Source organism: Punica granatum, chromosome 2, assembly GCF_007655135.1.
Source record: "Punica granatum isolate Tunisia-2019 chromosome 2, ASM765513v2, whole genome shotgun sequence".
Taxonomy (NCBI): domain Eukaryota; kingdom Viridiplantae; phylum Streptophyta; class Magnoliopsida; order Myrtales; family Lythraceae; genus Punica; species Punica granatum.
The window spans coordinates 38,545,626-38,572,339 of NC_045128.1; the positions used below are offsets into that span (position 1 = coordinate 38,545,626).

Sequence of the window (26,714 nt, forward strand, 5' to 3'; positions counted from 1 at the left end):
CGTTTTTCAAATGGGAGTAACGCAATAACGCATGCCCTCGTCCAATAAACCTAAAAGTTTTAGATTCAATATTTTGTGTGATTACTCGAGTTCTTTTATTAAATATTAATATTTATACTTATTATATTAAACTCATAAACTTTTCAATATAACTGAAAAAAAATATTGTGTGTATATATATATATTATATTATAATAGATTTGGGGGGAATTTGTTTACTGTAGAGAAGCTTCCAAAGCTTCTTCCACTTTGACCCCAAATATCAGTCAAAATGGCAATTTCCTCCCTCCCTCTGCTAAAAATAACTATTCTTCTGCAAAATCCTCTCTCTCTCTCTCTCTCTCTCTCTCTGTGCTCCTCTGCCTGCCTCCCTTCTCTGCGCGCCTGTATATATATATATATATATTCATTCGTCACTCCCCCACACCCGGAAAGTCTCCCTCTTCACTTCTCCGAAGAGAGATCAGAGGGCTCCAAATAAGAATCACTGAGTTTCTTGGGAGCAGGCGACGAAGAAAATCAGAGGACTTGGGAAAGATTCATCTGGGCACACTCCATTCTGGGCATTGGGTGTGAAACACTTAAAGAGTGTTGGAAGCTCATCGTCTGTGGTTCATGGTTTACGGGCACACTCGGGAAAGGCCCAGGAGAGCGGTTCCGAAAAATTCTGGGGTTGTTCTATTTTGTGGGAATCAGCCATGAGGGTGAACGCCGAGATTCTTAGCGAAGGAGAAGAAGAGGAGGAGACAAAGAAGGGCAAGGATGTAGGTTTGCAGAAGATGGTGGTTGGGTACGCTTTGACTTCCAAGAAGAAAAATAGCTTCTTGCAGCCAAAATTTGAAGCTCTTGCGAGGTCTGTAAATCTTTAGCTCCATATATTTATTTGTGTATGCAAGTCTTATTCTTGGAGCTTGATGGGCATCGGTTCTTGAGTGTCTTTGAGTGATTTCTTTATCTCTGAGTTTGGTGAAAGTATAGAATTTACGCCAGCTCGAAATCAAATGTGACATTTTGCATTGTATCAGCAAATGGATACAATTCTGCCCCTTTGAAATATGAATCGGTGGGATAGTATATGAGTATCGAAATTTTAACGTCTTCAGGATTGGTGAAAGATTGAACCGAATTTGACCCGAGATTGTCATTTGACAAAAGTTGTTTTGAAGTGTGGATACGATATGTTAGCTACTTTCTGTCCATCAGGGCAAAGATTTCGTTGCGTATCAAAAAGTCGCTTTCGGGCAAAGGATACAACTATTTTAGCTTGACTTTTTTCATCAGCATTGCACTCAAGTGGTATCTGGGAATCTTTGGAATTCTTGGCCTAATATATGCATGGGAATATTCTCTGTCAATATGCCTTTGGAATTAGTCCCCCACTTGGGGACGTTAAAGTCAATTTTTGGTCTTTTGTTCTGTTGTTTTTAAATTGAAACCTGCCAACCTTTGCTTTTCAAAAAGTTGAATAGCTAGATTTTGTCTATTTATTTTCCCAACTGCCCTGAAGTTCTTCGTAATTACTCTGAAGTGTCCTTAATTTGACCGTATTACGGTTGCCACTCGGTTGCTGTTCCAGTGGTTTAATCTTTTTGGCTTGAAGAAGTATCTTTAATGTGTTGTAGATATAAAATGACTTGTATCAATTGATGTTGTTTTTGGTGCAGAAACAAGGGGATATTTTTTGTTGCTATTGACAGTAACAAGCCCTTAGCAGATCAAGGTCCTTTTGATGTTGTCCTACACAAGGTTAGTACCAGGAGTTTAAGGAAGACATGAAAGAAAACTTTCTTTCTGAGTATTCCAATTTATTATGCCTTTTCTTTGACCTTATTATTTTAATGGAGGCAATATCACTTCCTTATCTAATTACTTCTTCCATCATTCCAGCTATTGGGAAAAGAGTGGACTGAGATCATTGAGGTTTGTCTCTTTAAACGCTTAGAGCCTCAGACCATTTGTTTTGCCACTTAATCCCTAAGTTAGCTTATGGGAGTATGATATCTGCATTAATACTGGAAACCAATTGATGTTGATGGCGACCACCAATTTTAAACTTACCTCCCTTTATAATCATGTGCAGAATTGTTGATATCTAATCATGAAATACCACTAGATATTTGAAATTGGGTCATCGAGAACCTGGTTAATTGACAAATTTACTTGGGCATTAGGAATAACTTGCCTTGGTATTTGTTGGTCAGAAGAAACTTCTCGCACGAGCTTCTTTATTTTTTGAGTTGGCAATTTTTATCCTTTTTATTTTTGAGTCATCACTTTTTTAATCTCTGTTGGTTCTGTGAATATTTTAGCAATTAGCTTATACTGATCTGTCACCCTATCCCTAAGCTTAGTGAATGAGATGTGAGGTAATCGTGCTCCCTGAAGTCCAAACGATCTCCTTTGCCTTGTAGGAGTACCGGCAAAAGCACCCTGAAGTAACTGTGCTCGATCCACCTGATGCTATAGAACATTTACAAAATCGCCAATCCATGCTAGAAGATGTGGCAGAGCTAAACTTTTGTGACGGCAATGGTTTTTTTTTTTTTTTTTTTTTTTTTATAACGAGGAGTTTATTCTCCCCGGGCCCATGAACACCCCACAAGCACATGGATCCAGATAAGTCCATGTGCTAGCACATGTGTGGGGTGGCCTTACCAAGGGCTACGCGCGCAGGGGGGTTTCGAACCTATGACCTTGTGAGCTACTCACAAAAGTGTAAGCACATCCTAACCACTTGCGCGAACCCTTTGGGGTTAACGGCAACGGTAATTCTATTTCATGAATTGTTTGTTTGAAGAGTTTTCTAGATGAGTTAATTGCCTTTGAATTCTCAAAAGATTTAGTTCACTAAAGAGTACTGATTGTCTTTTGTTTTCAAATCATGTCTTAGGAAAAGTTGGGACTCCGAAGCAACTGGTTATCGAGAAGGATCCACAATCAATTGCACATGCTGTTGAGGTGGCTGGCCTGAAGTTGCCACTAGGTACGTGTTATTGAGCATATTATCATGAAGAGTACGGTTATATTATCTAGGTATACACACATATGAGAGGTACATGTGATTATAGCATGGTTATTGCCTGTTGATGCATTAAGTATAACTAGAAAATTACAATTTCTCTCGGGTTGTTTAAGATATAATATCTGTATATTATTTATTAGCTGAGAATTTACCAGCTAGAGCTTTGAGGAAATATGGTTGATTTACTTGATATGGTTTCTGCCTTTGAGTTTTGACAAATGGCAGTCCTATTAGCAGTTACTCTAATTGTTGCTTTTGCTTTTGTGATGTAATAAATTCAGTTCAGTGGCACCTGTAAAGCCCAACCTACATACGGGGACTGTTGGAATATCAACTTGTAACACTTCAGTGCTGCACATCTTTGTAAATTTATGCTTAGGATAAACAGTCTTTTAACAAGACACTGTCGTTATTCATTGTAATATGTCATAACTGAGGGTATGCACATTTGCTGTTTTTATCACCTACTTGATAATGTACATTTGGACATATGCCTATGAAGTTTTTTTTGAGGGCAGACCTAATGATTTTCATTTCAGTGGCTAAACCGCTAGTGGTGGATGGAAGTGCAAAGTCGCATGAACTATTTCTGGCTTACGATCAGAACTCTCTGTCAGAGCTTGAACCTCCTTTGGTTTTACAAGAGTTCATCAATCATGGTATGCCAAGTCAAAGTTCCTCGGTCCCCCCAAACCTGCTCTCACCCCCAGTGATATGAATGAAAAGTGTTCCATAAACTTATTGGAACATTTCGTGTTTTCGTCATTGTAGGTGGTCTTCTCTTTAAAATTTACATCGTTGGGGAGGCTATAAAAGTTGTCAGGCGTTTCTCTCTACCAAACGTCAGTGAGCAGGAGCTCTTGAAAGTTGGTGGTTTTTTGCGGTTCCCTAGGGTTTCTTGTGCTGCAGCTTCAGCTGAAGATGCAGAACTGGACCCAGGAATTGCTGGTGAGCAAAATTTAACTCTCTGATTGTGTTCTTGAATCGGATCCTTGAATCTGTGGCTTGTTTACCTATTGGTTCTCTGTCCAAGTCGATCATAAAGCACAAATTTTGTAGATCATCATTTTCTTTCTCAAGTCATGTTTTGCACTAGTGACGATTCTTTGATGGAGATACAGAGATCTGTCCTAACACCAGTAAATCTGCCATTTATCATTGCAGAACTTCCTCCAAGACCTTTGCTGGAAAAGCTTGCGAAGGAACTCCGTTCCCGTCTGGTAATTTTGATTATGATTCTCCTTTTTCCTTTTCTGTCATTTGCTTAATGTTCCTTTCTCTATTTCTCATATGGTTGTCCCTTGAAATATCTTAGGGCCTTCGGCTGTTCAACATAGATATGATTCGGGAGCATGGGACCCGAGATACATACTATGTCATTGACATCAATTACTTTCCAGGCAAGTGAAACTCCAGAATGGGATGATTACTTACTGCGAGATCTTTGTAGAAATCTCTACACTAACGAGTCATAAAACTAAAGTCTATTTTTCATTCTTTTCCCCGATGCAGGTTATGGGAAGATGCCTGATTACGAGAACATTTTCACTGATTTTTTGCTGAGCCTCGGGAGACATAAGAAGAGGCCTACTACTTAACCAGTCCCCATTTCATCTGCATAGCATACTGAAGAACTAAATCTAATTTAGCTACCAATAACTGACTGGTATAAGATTCATTTTCTGAGGTAGAGGCAATAATACGGGTTCGGTGTATGGTCTTTGTTTAAATTGTCATCCACTTATGGTTTCGGTTTACTTGTTTCTGTAGGTACATGAGCTCATTTCTGGTGGCCTTTGTTTTTGCAATTGGAAAGGCAGCAGGCCCAAGTTTCTAACCATACACAGATTCGCGTAGCTTTGCCTCTGTTAGTGTCTCTCTTTTCTTTGTTTCCATCAGGACCTTGCAACTCCTGAATCTCTGTTGACCTGAACGGATAAATCTCTTCTTGTTTGTAACCTGGGAAGTTGCGATCTCATTGTCAATTTAAACCTTGAAGTGATGGAAGTGCATTGGGTGCTCGGTCAGTGTTGGCTGGGTAGATTTGTTAGTGAGTGTTCTGCAGGCTTGGCAAATATGGTCGATCAATTAGATGAACTGAACAAAGACGACGCTTGTAAATAAAGTGGCAGTTCAAACTGCAGCCACAGGGGGTTTTATTGATTCAACTGCTCACACTTTGTACAATCATGTTCTTGTAACTGGTCATAAGTGCATCTGTACATAATGAATTACAAAAACTACACTTTAGCGTATTTACAGCAGATATACAGCATTCCATTGTGTCTTCAGCTCACCAGAAGGGACACCACCTGAAATGAGCAGATACCCAGAGTCATTTGAAGCTCGGAGAAATCAAGAGCATTACATTAGTTCCTGGTTCTAATTTAGGAATACAGATCCCCCAACCTTAAGTTAGTCCAGTTGAACCGGCTGTAATTTTCCCATGACTTGTGCAAAAGGATTACTCTTCTTTTAAATGTTAAAACTCAAAAAACCAACAGAAATGAGTGACGAGAAGAAACATCATACCCAACATAGTTCTGGCACAAATTTTCATGTGATCTAGCTTGGATAATCAACTTCTGAACTTGCAATTTAACAGATAAACCATGCTCGACTTCACGAGAATCCCCTGAGATCAAGTTGCTATGATCCATGTGATGTTGAGGAGATGAGGCGGAGACAGAGGATGTGGAGAAATCGCGGCCAGTGAGTTTATTGCTCATTCGAGCCATCACTACCACAGCTCGCTCATTTAAGAACTCATTTGCATCACCGAGTTGATTAACGGCCTAGATCAATAGGAGAAGAAGAAAAACAAAAGGCAGTTGCTTTGGTTAAGTAACGTCTTGGAAGTCCTTAGTATTCCAACGTTTGTCAGAAATTAGAAAATGAAGCGAGAGCCGTAGCCTCTTTCCATCTGAACAAGGCAAGAGACTAAATGCATTTTCAGCACATGAAATAGAAATAGAAAAACCAGAGAAGTATTCAATACCTGAAGAAGCTCCCTTTCCCTGGCACCTCGTTGAGGCTGAGGAAGTTCCTTATTTTGAGCAGATTCCTCTGCATTAACGACAGGTGGGGCATGGGTGTTTGCGAAAGTTGCCATTTGAGGGACTTCAGTGAAGTTGAAGAGACGCCAATTTATGAGGGGATCATGGACAAAGGCCTGAATTAGGACAAAGTAGCAAGACAATCAGTTTTTGTCATTTCCTTTATTCATTTATTTATTTCTTTCCTGTTTGGCTGGAAAACTTCAGCATGCTCAAGGAAAAATCTCATGTAGTATTTTCTCTTCCGAGGAAGCTGTACCTCCATCATAGCCATGACACATTCTTTATTTGCTCGAAGCACTTGCATAACATTTTCACATGTAGAGCGGAAGTTCCCCTCGATCCCACTGACCTCCATTGCCTTCACGAGCATTCTTGTTAAGCGGAAAGGCACCTGTGCCATCGATTAAATTATTTCACAAACTATTTCAAGTTGTAAGTGCGTCAGGTAACTATCGCATGGAAGATAATCATGACCAGGTCTAGCCAAGACTGCCGCAAGTCAAACCTACCTTTTCAGGAAACTTCTCTCGACTCATTGCAGCTTCGAAGCAGTCGCCAAAATCAATATGTAGGATCTTCCCACTGTAAGATAGCAAGTTTAGTATGATAAATAATAAAATTAACCACCAATGCAAAAATGCTTCATTAAAGATGATTTACCTGAAGCGGTGCAGCATAAGATTGCTTGGGTGTCGATCACCCAAGCCAAGTAGGTATCCTACCTGCAATAAAAATTACTCCAAAATGTTAGTCATGTAATATTTTGTCATAGTAAACCAGTATTTTCATGCAATATTTCATGTGGAAGAATCTGAAGACAAATTTATTAATGAAAAGGCAAAAAGTTACCATGCTCATGACTGCTAAACTTCTTGTATAGTTTGTCCTCCTCTCTAACCAGATTTCAGACGTGCGGCTCTTCAACCAAAGAACCTAAGAAAAGCCATAATGTAATAAACAGAGATGCAACCCGAATGCATAAACGGCAAGCATAATTTGAATAGCATACCCTTGCAAGGTCGTTGCCCTCTGTATTTTGCAGAGCGTACTCAAACACCTCGACTTTCGCTATCAAGGGCAGATGGTCGTAGTCTGGAGCAAAACTTAGCATATACTTATGCTCTTGATTAAGGGTAATCTGAGAAGATGCACCAATTAGGACCTAGTAAAACAGGTTTCTCTAAGAAAGTGGAAAAAAAAAGAGGGGGGGGGGGGGGGGGGGGGGGGGGGGGGTGGGGTGTAATGAGTCATGAATTGGATAGAATTACCTTTCTGTTCTCTCTATACTCACGGATCAGCTGGTGTAATGTGTCACAATTTGGAACCCACTCAATCAGCCCACTATTTGGTGATAATGGGATCACAGAATATCTTTGAATAGACAGATCTTTTTCAGCAGTTCTTCTGGAATTCTCCAGAAGAGTGTTGACCAATCCAAAAAGCTGACAAGAATAAAAGTCAATTTACATTTCAACACTATTACGTACGTAATCCTCAACTATGAAGGGAAAACTCCAGAAAATTAAGGAGATTGAACCTGCATGACACGTTCATCTTGGCGTAGATCTTCATGTCCCTTCAGCAAGAAGGTGTAATCCTTACCATCGCTCCCGTGAATTGTTAATTTCCGAGGCCGTTGTTTAGAAGTTATGACGACAAGTTGGGGTGCAAATGATGCAATTGTTACCACCGGTAAATCTGGGGGGCACAAAAAAAATAAGAGGACCAGAAATATGCTTTATATCAGTCTTAATTATTCTAATTATTGTAATAAAACAAAGGATTCGCTCCGAAATGATTTTCACTTCACCTGCACGATATGTTCCGGGCACAGCAAGCTCCAAGTCGCGGCAATCCAAGAGCTCAGGAGAAACAGACTGTTCTTGCCAAATGAATATCACGTCAACTATGAGTTATAGTTTTTGAGAGAATAAGTAAAGATAGATAAATCATATTATTCTTGCCTGAAGGTCTAGTGTTGTAAGACTTGAAAGCTGCTTGTCGATGCGTCTAAATACATGATAATAGAGATCCCATGCCTGCCCAAGATGTAATGCAAAAGCTTAAGGTCACATTTAGACATTATGTTACATGATCTGGACCCCACTGCATCTTACACCAGAAGCACACACTACTTTCTTCTTCATGAAACGAAGCACTTGGAATTAGTACCTGTGTAAGCTCAGCATCTTTTCCAGTTCTCTTGTATTTCATGCAACATTCATAGGCCTCCAATAATTCAACATGGTAAGCCTGAAATTGGAAATGGTAAATGACACTGAGCAGGATGATGCCTCAAGGATAAACAATTTGATTACTAAAACAGGAAAGAATCAGAACCTCAATAAATGCTCTCTCTTTTATAGATATATTCTGCCTCATAGCCCCTTCCTCGAGCATCTCGTGCAGTGGTTCCAACACCTTCAACATCGCCTCAATGTTATGTTCCCCAAAATACAAGCGACTAGCTTCTTCCAATCCCTCGTGCCACATTTCGTGCCAAAGTATGGCAACTCTGATTAGCTCCTTTGACACGAGCTGTGCCTGCAAAGACGTGACTACATATAAGATCTGCATACCAAAGTGGATACTTCCTTTTTAATCAATAGAAGTGAGTTTCACCTGCTCGACAAGATCACCACTATGCCGCCGCACTTTGTCAACCACTTCTAGAGCTGCAGCTTTGCGTAAATTGCTAATTGATTTACATGCCACGAGAAGAGGGTACATAAGGGCCTATAAGAAAATTAATTGAAGATCTTCAGTACACTTGGAGATATTTTGAAGATAACTGACAGTGGGAAATGTGTCTCATAGCTCCAGCAGAAACTGCACTTTCCAGTGGACTAAAATTAAGCTCTCAACTATCTCTACCATATTACGAATCTATATGATTTTGTTTGACTTGCTCCATCTTTCCAGTATCTTCACTCATTTTTACAAACGGTTCTAGTACAAGTACATCCTCAACATTGTCAGTCAACCCAGAATATTCGTAGGTCTTAATGGAAGACATTATATAGAGCCTACAAATCTAGCCAAGCCCAAATTTCTCACGATGAATTCCCCTAACAAATATAAAATACTGAGCAAACTACCCGTCCTACTACAGAGGTCAGAAAGAAGAAAAAATCTCAGGAGCAGAGGAACTTTCTCTCTCTTGTTTCTGTAGATTCTCCCCCTTGAAGCTTTCTTTAATATAATTAAACCCTCTACAGATAGAAAAGATTTCAAAAAATAAATAAATAATATGAAGAAGTTGTGGAACAAAATGGCCCATTCCTTGGGGAAGAAAATACTCCACATTAGAACATTCAGAAAACCACAACATAGTAAATCAGACCTGTGGATGGCTTTGTCCAATCCGAACCAAAAGTGACTGAATGAGCGCTCTAACAGCACGATTGTTGGAATGAATTCTGGCAATTATTTGGGGCAATACAACAAGCCACGTGTTGATATTTACAAGTAAGAATCCTTCCTGCAATGCCCTTTGAACTTCCACAGTAGATCCATGGTTGAACCACAATGTAAGCAGACGAAGTATATCCTGAAGAAATTTGAAAGTAGCTTCTTAGTAATGTGTAAGGTAATATACTTTACGCAGTAAAATTTATCATGTTTCAGGATGCCAAATACATTCATGACCAACTTCATACTTGGTTTTCTTTACTCCTTTTGTCACAATGCTACGTGTTACTTTTATTTTTGGTAGTAAGTCACTCAAGGTTTATTCACTCAATGGGTAAATTTATTCACTTTTTTCCCAATCCATGCAACAGGAGAACTGAAAGCATGGAGGCAGGGCTTTTTGCAATCAGAGGGAGTTGAACCGGTGTAAAGTGCTGCTAAAGGGAGAGAAGGGCTGCCACTTTGCTAACTAATAATAGATAAGCACCAGAAATAAAGTTTCACACAATTCATAAGTAAAACTCTTCACTCAGAATATCAGCAGGAGGTTTGTTTATGGAATATATCTTAGCAGTAGAATTGTTTGTGGAACTTCGCGGTATGATTCAGATCAATCCCTATCAACACGCAGTTCGCACTTGACAGTGCAAATAAGCCGTAATTTGTACCATCAGATAATCATTTTTCACCTGTAAACTATCATCAGCGCCTTTGGCATTTGCTGCACATGAGATAGAATGGAAGTATCCAGTGACTGCTTGAACGACATACTGTGCAGCAATACTGGAATATCCTCTCAGTGTATAATGTGACATCACAGCTGTGTTGAACAATGCCCATGCATGCCATGCTTTTGTCCAACGCGGCGCACAACTGGAGGCAGCTCCGAAAGCACTAAGGATTTCTGCCAAATTGAAAATAGTTGCCCAAAAAAACAAAAAGGACGTGTTAATAACAATAAAAGAACCTACAAGATAATGAAGAACACCGACAGAGGATACAACCCCCTATCAATGATGTTTACACTGGGGGAGAGAGGGACCAAGAAAAGGGGAATCTGTAGCCAACGTCGTTCACTTCTCCCTCAAAATAACTACTATTAGATTTATATTTATTTATTTATTTATTTTGGCCTGGAAGTTGTAAAGTGGATGGGAGTAGCGTAATTAGGTGTTGGGGTTGTGTATTGGAATAGCCATGAGACATAAGGTTTACAACCATAATGGCAAGCTGCAATTTTTATGAGGAGAAGAGAGCTTCATTTCCCAGTTTTGTAGCTCAGCTAATAATGATATTAAGCAAAGAAAAAAAGGAAAAACCTTTAATAGATTCTTCATCTAATCCAGGAGAAAGTGCCCACTGCCAATTCCCAAGCTCGAGATATACACGTGCGACAAGGGGAACACTAGGATTTTTACTGCTCATTAGACCAGTAGGAGAAACTGACTGAGTCGGTACATTTGAGAGCTCCATAGCCAGATTCTACAACAGATTTTTCCATCAAGCAAAGTTAAGATCAGCCTCTGTGGACACAGATAAATCTAGGGGTTTTTACCTAAAATGACCCATGATTTAACCGTTTTGTCAAATCTATCATATGTTTTTTTTTGTCAAATCTATCCCATGGTTTACTTTTTGCATCAAATCTATCACGACGTTATCTTTTCCGTCAACATCTAACGGCCGTGCTGACGTGGCAAGTGGAGGGATAACATCGGGATAAATTTGATGCAAAAAGTAAACCATGGGATAGATTTGACAAAAAAAAAGTATATGATAGATTTGACAGAACGGTTAAACCATGGGTCATTTTAGGTAAATTCCCCGATAAATCTATAGATACATTTAGCCAGAAGGATTATTCATGTAAATTCATTTTTACCCGCAACCGAGTAAAGGCTTCCTTTCGCTTAAGATCTTCACCAAGGGACCACTGATATTTCAAGTATGCCAGCATTACTTGTGGAGGTCCATGGTAGTGGACATTCTCATGGCATGTTTCGGGGTCAAACTGACGAGATTTTAACACAAAAGATAGAAAAATGAGATCCTTTTACCCAAACACAAAATTATGCTTGGCGGTTTCTATAAATTAGCACCATTTACCTGCAAAAGTTTAATCATGGTCGATTTAGCCTGACTAATCCGGCCATTTTTTCGACAAAGAGAAGAAAACTTAAGCCAAGTCTCAACATCTTCTGTAGGGGGAAGAACCAGTGCTCTGACAGCCAAAAGGCCTTGCCAGACCTACAAGTTTAAGCACCATGAATAAATTTAAACAAATTTTATACCCGGTAATCATTGTAAGAGAACGTTAAACATAACAGGGAAAAACACTGATAAACATTTACTTGCTCATAGGAAATCTCATTGCATGGATTTAATACAGAAGGCATGTATCATATGTAAAAAGATATATACATTATATGACCACTGCCATTCTCTCATTAAACATATATGATAAAATCGTTGACATGCTTAAGTATCATCCTGCACTGTAATGTCCTCATCTCTCCCACACAAGTCTGGATGCTTTCATTTTTTATTTTTTTTATATATTTAACATCTGTGAAAAAGAACTATTCAATAAGTTATCTTTGCAGAAGATGGGTTGTGTCTGGGTAGAATGGTCGTATGGCTTAAGAAGAACTCAAGTGAAAATTTAAGTGGTTTTGCAGTCAACTACCTCAACATTCCTTTTTGCTCCTTTAATGCGGTCATACCACATATTGCGAATAAGGGCCCGCCTCCCCTCAGCAACAGGGTTCGCCACTGGAAGAGTACAGTAATCAATTACCTGTCATAATATAGTCATAATGTAAGTAGAGGATATGATGCTAAGGAGAGTATTTGAAACTATGTCATTCAAACCAATAATGAGCTGAAACCTCTTCTAACTCCAACAGCTGCTGGACGCGGACCATATTGATGTAAGCTCTTTCATAGCTCTCCAAAACCTAATCAGGAGCAGATTAGTCAATCAAAGAAAGGGGGAAGAACTAGTTTGAGGAATCATTCAACTATTCCTAGGTCTGCTTCCTAGGTCTGCAGTGTCTCCTTAGAAGTGTAGAAGTTCTCCACTAAGAAAACCAGAATTTTATCCAGAAACCTTATGTATGAAAGACCAGTAATCATAAGAGAAACAATTGTAAAAAGTCAAGCAGACTCACCAGAGCAGCAAGTTCAGTTGCCAAGCATTTCCTAGCTCGTTCAACATATTCACGTGCTTCATCATACTGAAACAAAGTTACAAGTCATAGACATAAATCCACAATGAGCATCGCAAATTCGTGAGCATCTCCAAAATGTACATTACCTTCCTCATGCGGACTAAGAGAACTGCCCTAAAGAATGTACCATTACTGCTTCCATCACCACCAGCAGCATTATTTCCTAAACCTCTAAGTTTAGTATCATCACCATCATCCAGTCGATTCACATATTCTGCCATTTGATCCCACTCTCCCATGTTCCAAGCAGCATTAGCAGCCTGATCAGCGATACAAACATAAGCATGTAACTCTCCAAAACCCAAGAAAAGATAACAGAAACAAGATAGATACTGAAGGGGCATGAAGATGCAAAGCTGATAGCATAGAAACAATAAGCTAACCATTGGTGCCATTTCCAGTCGAGCAGCAGGCTCTGCTGGGATCCAGTATTCTTTGCACAGGTTGTTCAGTTCTTCCCATCGAGCCAGTGCCGCGAGACACCTCATCCGCCCTAACAAGATTTGAACCAAGCAGAAGAAATTTAGAAATGATACGAGCAAATTTTTGCAAAAGAGAGTCAATTTTAACCAAAAAATTAAGCAGGGCGAACTGAGGATGCTTTGCTATGTTTAAGGATGACTAAGAACAGCAATGGAAGTAAACAATTTGTTCTGTAGTACCTACAACATAATCATCAAGTAGACAACTCATACACGGTCCAGTTGTCTAAGAGAAGAAAAGGCTGAAACCTAATAGTGTGTCGGCTAAAAGAGGAACCATGGGCTAGAATTGTAGAAAACACAGGAGTGTAATACAATTTCATCTGAGGAACATGGTAGCTTTCATCTGATCAATGGAAGAGCACATTCAAAGAAGATACAGAATAATTGCCAGGCCAGAAAATTTCCCAGCAAAGTTGTTCCAGATGTGATATTCAAAGTGACTTCCGAGCATTAATCCACTAATATTCTTTATGTATTGCCCCATCCAATAATAATTTCTTGTCACCAAATCTTACTATCACCAAAGAACTGTTGTTCAATAAATTTACACAGAGAGATTACCTAGTGTAGCATCCAAAACCTCACTCGGACTAGTTGCTTGGGATGCCTTGAGAGTGTATGCCCTCAGAGCATCATCCCACCGCTGTAATTTCTCATACCTATCAAGGCACAAGCACCAATGAGTAGCTTGCACCTATAAATACAACCGGTCGCATTAAAGTTTTTAGGAGAATGGAATGTGAAAAGCGGTTGCAGGTTCTTGACTCACCATGATTCTTTCAATTGGACATCAAGGTTTTGCTGGGCATAGGTCAATATTCCTACTGCAGCCTTCAGAAAGAAACAGAATAGGAGTTACAGTTACGTGCTGTATCTAAGATATCAGCAGTAAACAAAAATGTGAAGCAAAGAATACCTCATGTTGGTGTAGCTGATTATTTGTGTATAAGAGCTTCGACCAGCAGTAAACAAAAAATGTGAAGCAAAGAATACCTCATGTTGGTGTAGCTGATTATTTATGTGTATAAGAGCTTCGACCACAGCAACAGGGTTAGCATCCATCTTCTTAGAGCGTGCACCTTCAAATTCCATTTCTTTGTAATGCAATGCCTTCGCAAATGCCCGAAACTGCCCACCCAAACAGAAGATAGAAGACAAGGAAATAGGTAAATAGTTCTCTAATGGTGAATATCGAAAGTGGGACCAAGACCTCAGAGAGTGACAGTGTGGGATCATATCATAGCTTATAATGCTCCGGATAGGATTTTATATGATTGATGGAGCTAAGTTATTAAACAGTTCCCATGATAAGTTTCAATGTGTACTCTTACACTAAAGAGAAGAGAAAGGATAACTTGCACGGGTATCACTTATTAGATCAGACATCATTTAAACCCATAAATTAAAATTAACAAGGCTGTAGCAACCATACCTTTTCTGCAAGAGCGCCAAGGAGACGGATATCTATTGGAAGAGGCTTCTCATCATGTTCCATGAACTCAGCCTGCAGAATCAATAAATTCATAGCCCTATCAACATGACAGAGTGGCATTGCATTCAGAGACATAACAACAATATTTTCCACCCTACAATCCTCTCTTTTGATATCCTCTTTCTGACAATTTTATCACGCATTTCTTTTTTGGTTCAAAATTCACAAGAAGACAACGGCATTTTTTCAATCATTAAATAAATAAATAAATAATGTTCCTGCTTAGGATCTGAAACTTAGATCAGGACTAGAACATCATAAACAGAATGGTATACCAGGTTAAGAAGAGTTGCTAAAATTTCAGGAGGAATATTCTGAGCGGAAAATGCCATCTCTAGACTCCGAACTAATTGTTTCTGGCTAGGTTCTGTCAGTTGTGTCCAGCAGCTCACAAAACTAGCCGGAAATAATTCCCTTCCAACAAAAGGCTGCAGCAGGAAACAATTTGATCAGGCACAACAGTCATCATGATGGAGCAAAAGGCAACTGCTAACCTCACCTGCAACTGTGCCAATCTTGCACATGTTTGTAAAGCGGGAGAAGGAGATTCTTTTAGAAGCTCAATGCTAAAGTGCCTCATCCACTCAGCCCAATCTTCCTTAGTGCTGCGTTGAGAAGCTTCGCCAGCAGCAAGAAGCCGACCGACATTGACCTTAATTAAGATTTTAGGAATGTGTTATTAACTGTCAAGGTGGACATGGGCTCAAAGCATTAATTTACTAGATGTGGTCACTGAGACTTTACCGAACGAACTCTATGCTGTCTTTGCACATCACTGCCCTCTTCAAATGGATCATTCTCCACATCATTTAAGGGATCACTGATAACTTCAGCTGGAATTCGACGACTTAGTCTTTGAGCAGCTGTACTCCCAGAAATTAGTGGTTCACATCTCTGCAAACGGCTTTGAATTTCCCCAAAATCCTTATGCTGCAAATATGTCAATACAAGCAACATTAAAAATTGAAAGAGAAGTAACAAGGAAAATACAATGTAGGAAACTAAGAGCTGATAGATACCCGTAATCTGTGTTTTATTATAAGTTTGTGTATTGATGGGATGAAGATGGTGAAATCCTCCCCAAGGGCATGAGCGAGACAACAAAGTGCATCAACAGCGTCCTTTCGGAGCTCATCAATTTTCCTGCAATGGAAATCATCCAAGATGAACAATTTCAGGTATCAGGAAATGGAGTGGCAACTCGTTGATCCTATGAGAGATCTTTCAAATGCCAACTCAAAACTTAAGAAAGTAAACCACAGATGATCTGACCCAAGATCACCGATAACATAAAAGGACTATAAATAGAATGAAAGGACTAATATTGAGCACCAATAGAGAGAAGTTATTTTCCTTTGATATCAGGACTACTTACCCATCCAAAACCAGCTTCAGATGATGCACTAGAGAAGATATATGACCCGTAACCTGCCAATATACATAATTTGCAGATAACGTGAAACAAGTACAGGAAAGAAATCTAGCAGTAGAAGAGTTCTGTTAGAAGTCAAACATTGGGCATTATGACCCAGAAAGCACGGGATATACTGACTGAACACTTTACTTCTCAGATAAGACCAGCGGCTAACCTGAACAAGAGGGATTAATCTAGTCAAAGTTTTGATTGCAGCACGCCTTATATCCACAGGAGCATCCTCTTTAAACAAGCGAATGAGCGCCGGAAGAAGCAGATGCATATGCTCGTCCAAGGTCCCTGCACTGGGATAAACATGATGAGAATATCTCCACATAGATCTAACTATAAGAGTTTGAGAGAAATCATTCGTCAATGAAACATGTATAAAGCAATTAATATGCACCCAATTTTTTTTCTTCCTCCCCCAACCCCCCTTCAATTATCAGTACACTTGAGATTTCTTCGGCAGCTTCAAATTGCAACTCCGACATCCCTCTGTCAAAATTCCTTAGGTCATTAGTTCCCTAGTTCTTGGGCTAGTTCTGGAGTTCAAAAAATTATGATAGCTGCTTCGAAGAAGAATATCTCTTTAAGAAAAAACTTAAACCCAAATTTGTCCGCTAATTTTTAGGTCTAACATGAATTTAACAGGTAATTGTAACTTGCATAGACAGCATTAAGATGAATTTATGCAGACTGCAATATCAAAAAGTGGTTCCACATATATCATACGCTTCCCAAACCAGATTCATTGCTTTGAATTGAATCTCATTTTTAGGCCAGGTTTATAATTTGAATACAAAAATCGAAATAGAAAGAAATGACTAACCACCAAAGACCTCGAGAGTATGGAGAATATCAAGGACATAGGTGTAATCATTGCACCGTTCAGCATCACTAAGGACTTGAATGCAACATGGGAGGATATCTGGAAGATATGTCCTAAATTCATCATTCAGGGCCAAGCAAAGCTGCTCCACTAGATGCAGGACCTGCCATTATTCGCAGCTATCAGACACCCTGAACTGGGCTGCAACATAGAGAGGAAGCCAGAAAATAGAGATACACACCGGAAAGCCCCGAGTAGGATGATTAGAAGCTGGCAAGCTCAGTGAACACCATAGTTCAGAAATTAGGGATAGCAGATCTCCTCGGTATTTACGGATATGCTGCATACACCATATGAATGTTCTATATATTATCTCCAAGTTTATTACCTTTTGCAACAAAAGTCTGCACATAAGATGAAACGGTATGTATAAATAATTTAGTCCAGAAATATACCTGACGGACAATGGAAACTAGAGTTCCAAGCTTCCACGTTATAAAGTCCTTCAGAGTATCATCACAAGTCCTAACTGTGTGAAAGAGATCTGGCAAAACCTGTCAACAAATGCAAGAAACTCAGGATTCAATAATTAGAAGTCTGACCAATAGAATTAGTAGAATTCAAAAAATGAAGTTTACTTCAGTCTTTCAAAAAGAGATAAATAGAGCACTCCTCATCTAACAATTCAAAGTTCAGTCAAAGTAAACAGTAACCATGATCGGGCAGCTTTGGAATCTAGTGGGGGATTAAGTAAACTAAGAGGATACTGTGTCAGATAAAAACATATGGTTGGTGGTGCTCCCTGACAAATGTGAATGATAGATATATCACTCAGCCTTTTAGAGACCATTAATATCAAAAAGCATCTTTTTGAAAGCTGTTCTATGTGGCCAAAAAAAATTAAGGAAAAAAAAAGCAGTTATATAACCCCCATTAAACCAGTTAGACAGGAATCAACAAATTTCTTTGACTCTTATTCCTTCTGAAAATATATTTTCCAGCAAATTAGAAGCATGTGGAGGTACCGAGAAAACTGAGGCTGATGCATGCACGGCAAGAGAGTAAACAGAGTTCAGTATACAACAAAATGAGTTTTTTCCAGAATACAACAGAATGAATATAATGCTAGATAGAAGGTAAAGCACAGTCACTAGTGGCCTAAAATAAATTGGATAAGTTACCTTTGGCAGATATGGAACGCATCCAAGACCCATCGACTGATCTCCCCGGAACAAGAAACTTGTCAGTATGCAATATCACCAGAGGAAGGTGAAAAATAGTCTATTTTCAAATGAAGAGATATATATTCCTGATACCTTAAAGATGAACATAAGAGATCCAACCACTTTGTTGTGGTAACTGGCCAACGAGGGATCCCTAAGAATTCGCATGAGAGAATTTATTGCAACCTGGGTCATTCATCAAAGAATATTATGCAGTTCCTTTAATTAATGGTATCAGACACAAGGAGAATAATCAAGCAAGTTAAATCATAGACATCACAAAGATTTAGGCATGATAAACCAACAATTCCCATAAAGATTAAAGGAGCAGAAGACAGTCTGATGAAAACTGAGTATCAAGTCCCAAAGCTCCCAGTCAATGAGTTTTTGGAAGACATCTGCACCCATAGTTCCATAATCGTTCTAGACAGTCCACTTGCACCATGTTCATTTTCAAAATGTTCTGAGTTAATTCCACTGAACTGACCGGCTTTAGTCTGTCCCATAATTTTTTAACTTCAATAATCTCTATTTAATGGATTATTTTATCTAATAGAATGAAGTGGATGTTGAAGCACTGGTCAAACCCACTGACATATAGTTCAATCAATTTGCATAAGCCCAATGAGGTCCATGGGCATGTGGAGCTGGTAGGTGTTCGTATGCAGGAACTCCATAAGAGTACCTCGTTTAGTTTCAGACAAATAGATATATAATATAATACACATACTAAAAAAAAAAAAGAGAAGTGATTTATGTATATCAGATCACAGCCTACCGTTGAGTAATAGTCTTCCGATGTTGCAAACGATGGCCATAGATCCATTGGTAGTTCATCCACTGATTGAATGTGCTGACCAGAATCACTGGCAGCACGAGTAACATCTCCATGTGAACCAGGCAAGCTGAGTTGATTCTTCTTATGAACATGGGGATCTAGAGCGCCCATAATCCCAAGAACCTGGTTGAAGCCCAACACCAATTGGACAATGAAAGCATATGAATTGAATATGTCGAGAACTAGAGAACTAGAGAAGTGGACAAGCGATTGACATTCATCGGTTTAACTACCTTAAGTACTTCACGCCTCGTAGACCATGCTAACTCCCCGTCGAGTAATTTCAAGAGCAAGCCAAGAAGTTGAGGATACTCATTATATGGAGTTATGACGTATCTGTGGAAGTACCAAAGAAAACTATGTCTAAACTAAAATGTCACAGTGGATACACTTGAACAGGAGTTTACTAAGCCATAAATTAACAATCTTCAACAGGAAGCAGATAAGTGGCTGTAACTGCTTTCATTTAGGTAGTTCACGGGTAGAACTAATTTATGCTCGGACCTTTTCATTCAAAACATCTTATACTAGAATGAGAAGAAGTATCATACTCTGAGACCATTTTTCATTCTTTCCTTTTCAGAGAAGAGTTTATCATGCTTCCAATAACTCGACCAAAATGTTAGAAACAAAAGTCCCAGAAAACAATTTCCTCCCAAATCTTATACTAGGAATACACAACTTGAGCAGAAATGTGCAACTCGTACATAAAATATTCAGACATCCAACATATTACTTTTGAGATATCTGTTTTACATCATCTGAAAGGAGAGTGTTAAAAGGTACACAACTTCTTAAAGCAGATAGAGGTGATCAGTTGGGATAGAAAAAGCAGCATGCATACCCAGTGCTCCGAAAGGAGAGTGTTAAAAGGTACACAACTTCTTAAAGCAGATAGAGGTGATCAGTTGGGATAGAAAAAGTAGCATGCATACCCAGTGCTCCGAACAACTTGACCCAGCGTTGACACGGCCACTTCCCGTCTTGTAACAGCAGCTCCATCCATTAGAACATCAACAATCAACGGCATGAGTTCAGGGATATATTGTCTCATTGCAAAACCTCCCTAAAAAAACCAAAATCAAGAGAGTGCACATGAGAAAAGAACACAACAATTTAATTATAAGGCAAAATTAAACACAAATAAATTTTGTACAAATTATAATGAATCATAAAATTATTAAATTTCCCGGTAGGATTGGCCTTATATATGTGACCTTATGATAACTTTTTTCTGGTCAACTCACTTTTTGAAGGTCCGCAAACCTACCAAAACCCAAGTACACCCTTGTATACTTGTTCATTCACAAAGCAGCGACTCCTATTCCTCACCGGAGAAAACAACTAGAGGAGGGATATAATAATTGTAGAAAGACAGAACAATATACAGAATAATTTGAATTAATATACAAATTAAATGCATGAACATTACCCACCACTCTAGCAAGATCCCCAATTGTTAAAAGAACTCCACTAATGATGCCAGTATTGGCATTGCCGGAGGGGCCCTCTGTAAGTCTTGCAACAAGTGCCTAAAATATTTAAAAATTAGAACTTGGTAGGCAAATGGAGGAAATGAAGATTTGAAGTTGTAATCATTTGGAAAAGCACTGCAAGCTACTAAAACCTTGTGGATTGGGGCCACATAAGGGTGTATCAGTCGTTCACAATTGCGAATCAAGCAGCCAAGTAACTTGGCACTTTCTTCTCTGCCTTTGCTATCTGCACTGCTGACAAAGCCAGAGAAACCAACAATCACTCTTAATGTTGAAAGAATTAAAACTCCACAAGAATGATCAACTGAGATTACTTTCTCGACAACATCCATTTACGATATGTGGAGATCCCTTCTTTCATTCTTTTCTGTTCCTTTATTGTTTGGATCAGTAACACATATATGCAGAGATTTAGAACAATTGCATAGAAGAGTAATGCAAGAGTTTCACATCACCTTTGCTCTAAATAGGTCAGCAACTGAATAAGATGGCGACGAAGAGCAGGAAGGACATATGCAGGATTTTTCTCAGATAACCTTCCAGCCACTGAGATTGCATACTCGCGGACATCAAAATCCTATGTTCAAAAAATTTACAAAACCAGTTAATCGATACATAAAACAAGTTGGAACTATAAGGAGAAAGCAACATTATTGAACCACAGTCTACCACATTCATAAAGAGGCACTTAACTAATTCTTGCTAAACTAAAACCAAGCATGATTTAGAATGACTACAAATCCTATGCTTATGACTAGATTGTTCGACAATTTACCACTACTTGAGGTAGAACAATTGAAAAAGAGATTCAAAAGAAAACAGAATTGAGTTCAAGAATAAATAAAATAAAAATCAGCTTTTACAGAGGAAACTCTGTTCTATTACTGTTTGTCGTTTTTCCAGGATAAAAAGAAAAAAAATGTCTTTTTCAATAAGTCAAGCTGAAGATTGAAGTTCCCCTTCCTATTACCGAATAACATATAGTAACAATGTTTTGTGGAGTGCACTCATTTTCATGGAGTGAAATTTTCAGCACTAACACGGCAAGCAAGCCACAAAATAATAACCATTTCATTATTGGAGATTTAGAACTACCATATGATCTGAAAGAAAAATTTTACTGAAGGTAAATATGGTGAACGTACCTCATCATTCAAAGCAGCAAAAACTGCACTCAGATTATCTGCCTGAACTAAATATTCATCAAAACCTCTATTTCCATGCAGGGAACAAAAGATGGAACATCGAACTGTAACATCAGCATCCACAACAGCTGAAACAAGAATTTTTTCAACAAGCTGCAGAAACCCATTTTAGAGTTGTTAACACGTAGGACTCATGTTAATGATTATCCAACAATCAAGGAAGAAAGAAAGCATACCTCCTCAATAAGTCTCCTTCGCTTTCCCCCCGCACGATTTGATCTACCAGAACCGAATTGTGTCGATGAAGCATCTGAGAAGGAGCTTGCAACCAGTCGGCAACAGCAGAGAGCAGCATCTCTTCTTGTTGGTCCATCTTCATCATCCAAGTATACTACGACTGACTCTCTTGCAAACTCAAGAAGGTCATGACCCTGAAAGATAATCAGCGTCCAATTACAGGTTCATCTACAGGTAACTACAAAAACTTTAAATGTATATGACCACAAAATTTTCTTTTCTTTTCCTATTATTTCTTTGCATAATTAGACGACCTTAAAGTTAAATTGAGCGAGTGTCTGCAAAGCAAGTTGCATGAGGGCTGAGCTGCTATGGTCTGATAATTGCTGCGGTTGATTTATCACCCCCCCTCGAGTTATTGCAGCAGCAGGCCTTATTTGAGGATGATGGGATCTAGAAAGAACGTTTGATATGCAGCGCAGTAATTGGGCTTGTACAGTGGGCAGCAGCGACGGAATACTGCAATAAAGTGAAAAACAGACAAAAAACAATTACAATCATGCTATTTACCAAAACAAATCTAGAAAATATTTTTAAGATCATAATCTACCTGATAGTTATTTGCTCCAGAGCTTCTACAAGTGTAATGGAAAGGCCAGCAGAAAACATAACATCCAAAAGACTAGAGACATGAGGTTCCATTTTTGGGCCCATTGCTTTTGCTATGTTCCCAACACAAGTCAAAGCCTCTGGTAAAGGTCTCCCTCGACGCGGAGCAATCTACAATATCAATAGTAAAATCAAAATCATGGTCCCCAGGCAGTTCTAGTCAAAACAAAACCAAGTGTAGAGAAGATAGAATGCAGCAAACAGGATCATATTAGTATAAGCAGAAACAATTTCTGCAAGCTAGCACTACAAGCAAGCTTATGGCGCTATAAACGAGTACTCGAATTTGAATTAATTTTTCCGAGCTCAATCAAGGTCAAACCTAGCTTTTGACTGTAGACTATGTTTGAACTCAACAATAGTCAGCCAAGAGGCTCACAAGAGCCCACCCAAGCTTCTCCTATACAATTTTCAAACAATTTCAAGTTCAACATTGCAATTACATTTTCAAATTACGAATCTCGAGCTCCATCCCAAGCCCGAGTCAAGAAGACTCATCTCGAGCTTTACGAGCAGTTGGACCCGAGGTTACTTAGGAGTCATTGAAGGAGAAATGAAAACCAAGCTGAATTGCACTCCAAGTTATCAAGTATCAAGCTGTCGGGTATGACCAAGCAAGCTCAAGCCCAAGTAGAAACTTGATCCAGCTCAACCTGAATTCGTATTTGAATTTTGCATGTTAAATCAAGCTTGAGCCGAGCAATAAATGCCTCAGCTCGCCTCAAATTGACTCAGTAGTACCCTTATTGCTGGAAAGCCAAGAGACTTACAGCATCACGCAAGTGAGATGTAATTGTCGGCAAATAGTCCACAAGTTCCCCATCCAAAGCACCAGCCATCTCCCCTAGAGCAGCAAAACCACTTGCACGTTCAGCTGGTATTTGTAGAACTGCAAGAATATGCTTCATGCATATCTGAAAGAGAAAGAAGCCATAAATAATCAATTATTTCTTGGCAAATATCCTTCCTCAAAGCAATAAGGATAGAATTAAGTCATTGTTCACAAACCGTTAGATAGTGTGTCTTGAATCGGTCCCGCAGGAAATGAGCAATACGAGGCAGCAGTGATGTTATGCTGAGGCGAACTAGCCGGTCCCTGTGCTCCAGGTATCTAACGACGATGTCAGCAACTTCTCTATACCTAGACATCATGAATTCACCTGTATTCCTGCATATTTTAAATTCAATTATCATTACCAGCAGAGGCTGCATTTTAACTAAGAAATAAGAAATCCTCCTACAGCTTTCTTGAGCTGATCAATCAGATAGCAGCACATGAAATTATTCTATTTACCTACTGATAAAAAGTAAACACCTCTATAGGAAGGCCTATGAATAATCACCTCAAAAGCTCTCCTACAGCGAGCAAAGAACCGTGCACACTATGAACAGGAGCATTTTTAGCCAACCCTTCTTGTGTGGCCTCAAACATGCGATAATACCTGTAAAACGCACAATTAACATATTTTTACTTTTTGATATGGTAAGGCAGGTTTACAGGTACACTGATCAAATTTTCTAGTTGCGCCTCAAGAAAAGGTTCGCACAGACAGCAATGCAGCAGCTGAGCCTCACAAGCCCGTCCGCTAAACATATTACACATTCTACTGTCTTAGAGAGCACAAAATGCATCAAACCATTATTTAAGCTGCTGCAACTGAAAGTTGTATCTGCATCAAAAATAAAATGAGAAGTTTAAAGAAAAATAGCATCTTTATGATATGCACCTACTTGGTATTTTGACATGCAAACTCTCACTTCCTATATCAGAAAAAATAAGTATGCCACCGTATCAAGATGGCAAAGGAAAGGCGAATAATGCCGATTATGATTTCTACTTGATTCAACTCTAAAAAATCCGAACTCACCATTGAACACGCCAACGTGTCTCGCGCTTTTCAATAACACGAAGACAAGCACGCAATGCCTCCACAGCCTTCTCTCGGATCTCCAATCTTGGATCCCTTAGGGCAACCCAAATAGCATCAACAAATTCTTGGACATGAACATTGAAAACCGTTGATGCATTTTCAGCCATTTCCTACAAATAAAAGACATAAAGCCAGTACATCCTTGAAGAAGAAAGCCTGTTATTTCAAAGCAGCGCGGACTTTTTTTTTTTTTTTTTGAATTGTGATATTCTCTAGAGAAAGAATTTTAGGTAAGAAAAACATGTTCCGCTCTTAAGATATATTCTTTAATGGCGTAACTCCTTTACATAAGTAATACAAATATCAAACAACATCGATAGGGCTCTTACTTTCAAGATCAGCACAGCAGCCAAACGACGATACTCGACTCGATCCCCACGAAGCCAATCGAGTGCTTTTTTCAACTAGAGAAACAAAAAGATTACGTTATCTTACTTTTCTGAAAGTGTAAAACATTAAAGTAATCCACAAACAAACCTGGTATTCCACTTCATCTGCAGTCATTGCTCCACCGACCCTAGCTAGATGTCCCAGAACTCTACTAGCAGGAACCAAAACTGCCTCATCGCGTTTTACATCAAAGACCATACGCATATAGTACGAGAATTTTGAAACTTTGGAAGCATTTTCACCAAGGTTCACATCTATAAGCTCATCAATAACTCTTAGTGCTCCCAAGTTATCCGCAACATTGTTGATTTCCAGAAGACTCGAGATACGATCATACAACTGATCCATAAAACGTGAAAAAGCTTCCCCGCTAAGATCATGAGCTTCTTCCTCTATATACTTCCTTAAAGCTAAGGAAGCACCTTCCTGATTCAGCAAGACAAAAGAGAAGATGTTATGAGTAATAGTTGACATCTAATAATCACCGATTGCTGTATGAACCTAGAATGATCTCCTGACAAATTTGGCTTTTCTAATGCCGTCCTGTAAACTCAATTCATTTAACAATTTTTAATCACAAAAACAACCACCACCAGATAATATTCCAAATTTCCCATTCAGTATTATTCAACTAACCAAGCCAAATTGTTTACTATTCAGAATTTAAACTTTTTAATTGGCAGTCCCAACAGGCAACAAAATTTTCCGGGATTCCTGATATATAAGCATCGGCCGTAAAGTGAAGGGAGCGATTAGAAACATATATAGCAAACTAAAATTACGAAACTCAATAGCCAAAATTCCATCCACCAACTGATTATATCACAAAAGAATCATTTTTCTTTCTCCCATTTTCCCCTTTGAGATAGTACTAAATGATGGCCAGTTGAGGAAGCAATAAGTGGCTATTTATGGTCAAAACTTGGCTAAGAGGAGTCAACATGGAGAAGACAGTTTCTCTTTACTCCCTTTCACATTAGATTAAATATGAAGGCAATTTGAAAAGGAAGAGCAACTCAGCACGCCCAAGTGCATCCCACCTATTTGAGCTTCCCCTCCCCCATATCTAACCGTATCACATTTTGCCCTATCTTTCTAATGATATTAGCAAATTAAATGGTGCACAGTTTGGCCCAGTTCGGTCCATGATTCTCTAAGAGAGAACTGCAGCATAATTCTTTTCTTATCGTCGTACTTCTCCGCACAACTCACAAGCAGTTTTGACATCTTTCACATTGGAAGCACATCACGGCAACGATTCGTGTCACAGCACAGACATACTGCTAAGAAACCTTTTCGGCCTCGAGTCAGCTATAAGCTCAACTTCTAATTAATGAAAACATTAAAAGAAAAATTTTAAAAACAAGCTCAGAGCTATCAGCTAGTTAAAACCTATTGCCGTCCGGGTCGCAGTTCCTTATCTTAATGCATATAAAGCGCTTGAATGAAGGGAGATTTTCGGTGTACCTTAGGGTTAGGGCGGGAGAGGTCCGCGATGATCCGATTGAAGGTGTCGAAGCTGCTGCCGCCGCCGGCGGTGGATCCGGGAGCACAGAAACGCAGCGCCTGCGACGCAGCTGCCATTAAATGGTCCCAACACCGCCACCAAGCAAACCCTAAACCCAACCCCACCTTCCCCTCTCCTTTGTGTATGAATCACCCAATATATACGAGGAAAAGAATTCGTTCAAGACATCGAGGGGCAGCTCGCGGTTCCCTGTCGTCTCGATTCTCTGGTTGGCTGAAAGGGTGCAGAGGCAGAGCAGGGGCAGGACGAGAATAGGCTCCCCAGCAGCAACTGGCGCGTGGACTGCGCGAGCTGAGTGAGCTCCTTTAACGG

General features: G+C 39.2%; 2 protein-coding genes across 5 annotated transcripts; one reads left to right on the forward strand and one right to left on the reverse strand.

Annotated features, from left to right (window-relative positions):
• Positions 1-307: 307 nt before the first annotated feature.
• Positions 308-5,190, forward strand: LOC116197717 (inositol-tetrakisphosphate 1-kinase 3-like). Of its 2 annotated transcripts, none has more exons than XM_031527947.1 (11): positions 308-853; positions 1,665-1,746; positions 1,888-1,920; positions 2,412-2,532; positions 2,891-2,983; positions 3,562-3,681; positions 3,794-3,970; positions 4,187-4,242; positions 4,338-4,422; positions 4,535-4,709; positions 4,793-5,190. In XM_031527947.1, the coding sequence occupies exons 1-10, from the start codon at positions 699-701 to the stop codon at positions 4,618-4,620; spliced, it is 1,008 nt and encodes a 335-aa protein (XP_031383807.1). In that variant the 5' UTR covers positions 308-698; the 3' UTR covers positions 4,621-4,709; positions 4,793-5,190. The 2 variants fall into 2 exon arrangements, with proteins under 2 accessions (XP_031383807.1, XP_031383806.1); XM_031527946.1 differs by having other exon boundaries at positions 309-853; positions 4,535-4,688.
• On the reverse strand, positions 5,140-26,698 carry LOC116197715 (serine/threonine-protein kinase TOR). 3 transcript variants are annotated; one of them, XM_031527943.1, is made up of 57 exons: positions 26,342-26,697; positions 24,962-25,300; positions 24,814-24,888; positions 24,422-24,594; positions 23,897-23,995; positions 23,562-23,721; positions 23,324-23,467; positions 22,495-22,664; positions 22,199-22,403; positions 21,884-22,078; positions 21,648-21,800; positions 20,958-21,079; positions 20,634-20,736; positions 20,443-20,538; positions 19,942-20,072; positions 19,240-19,342; positions 18,947-19,129; positions 18,262-18,354; positions 18,127-18,162; positions 17,401-17,499; positions 17,187-17,285; positions 16,946-17,108; positions 16,289-16,413; positions 16,075-16,127; positions 15,719-15,842; positions 15,444-15,629; positions 15,199-15,351; positions 14,975-15,127; positions 14,640-14,711; positions 14,201-14,335; positions 13,977-14,038; positions 13,769-13,866; positions 13,106-13,215; positions 12,809-12,982; positions 12,663-12,728; positions 12,381-12,449; positions 12,179-12,289; positions 11,599-11,739; positions 11,375-11,503; positions 10,812-10,974; positions 10,182-10,396; positions 9,425-9,631; positions 8,704-8,817; positions 8,422-8,625; positions 8,254-8,334; positions 8,046-8,120; positions 7,892-7,958; positions 7,619-7,779; positions 7,350-7,523; positions 7,091-7,243; positions 6,931-7,014; positions 6,742-6,803; positions 6,591-6,663; positions 6,338-6,472; positions 6,021-6,194; positions 5,555-5,817; positions 5,140-5,334 (listed from the first exon to the last, which is right to left on the reverse strand). In XM_031527943.1, the coding sequence occupies exons 1-57, from the start codon at positions 26,456-26,458 to the stop codon at positions 5,316-5,318; spliced, it is 7,443 nt and encodes a 2,480-aa protein (XP_031383803.1). In that variant the 5' UTR covers positions 26,459-26,697; the 3' UTR covers positions 5,140-5,315. The 3 variants fall into 3 exon arrangements, with proteins under 3 accessions (XP_031383803.1, XP_031383804.1, XP_031383805.1); XM_031527944.1 differs by having other exon boundaries at positions 5,316-5,334; positions 7,091-7,219; positions 26,342-26,698; XM_031527945.1 differs by having other exon boundaries at positions 5,316-5,334; positions 7,091-7,219; positions 20,634-20,733; positions 26,342-26,458.
• Positions 26,699-26,714: the final 16 nt, after the last annotated feature.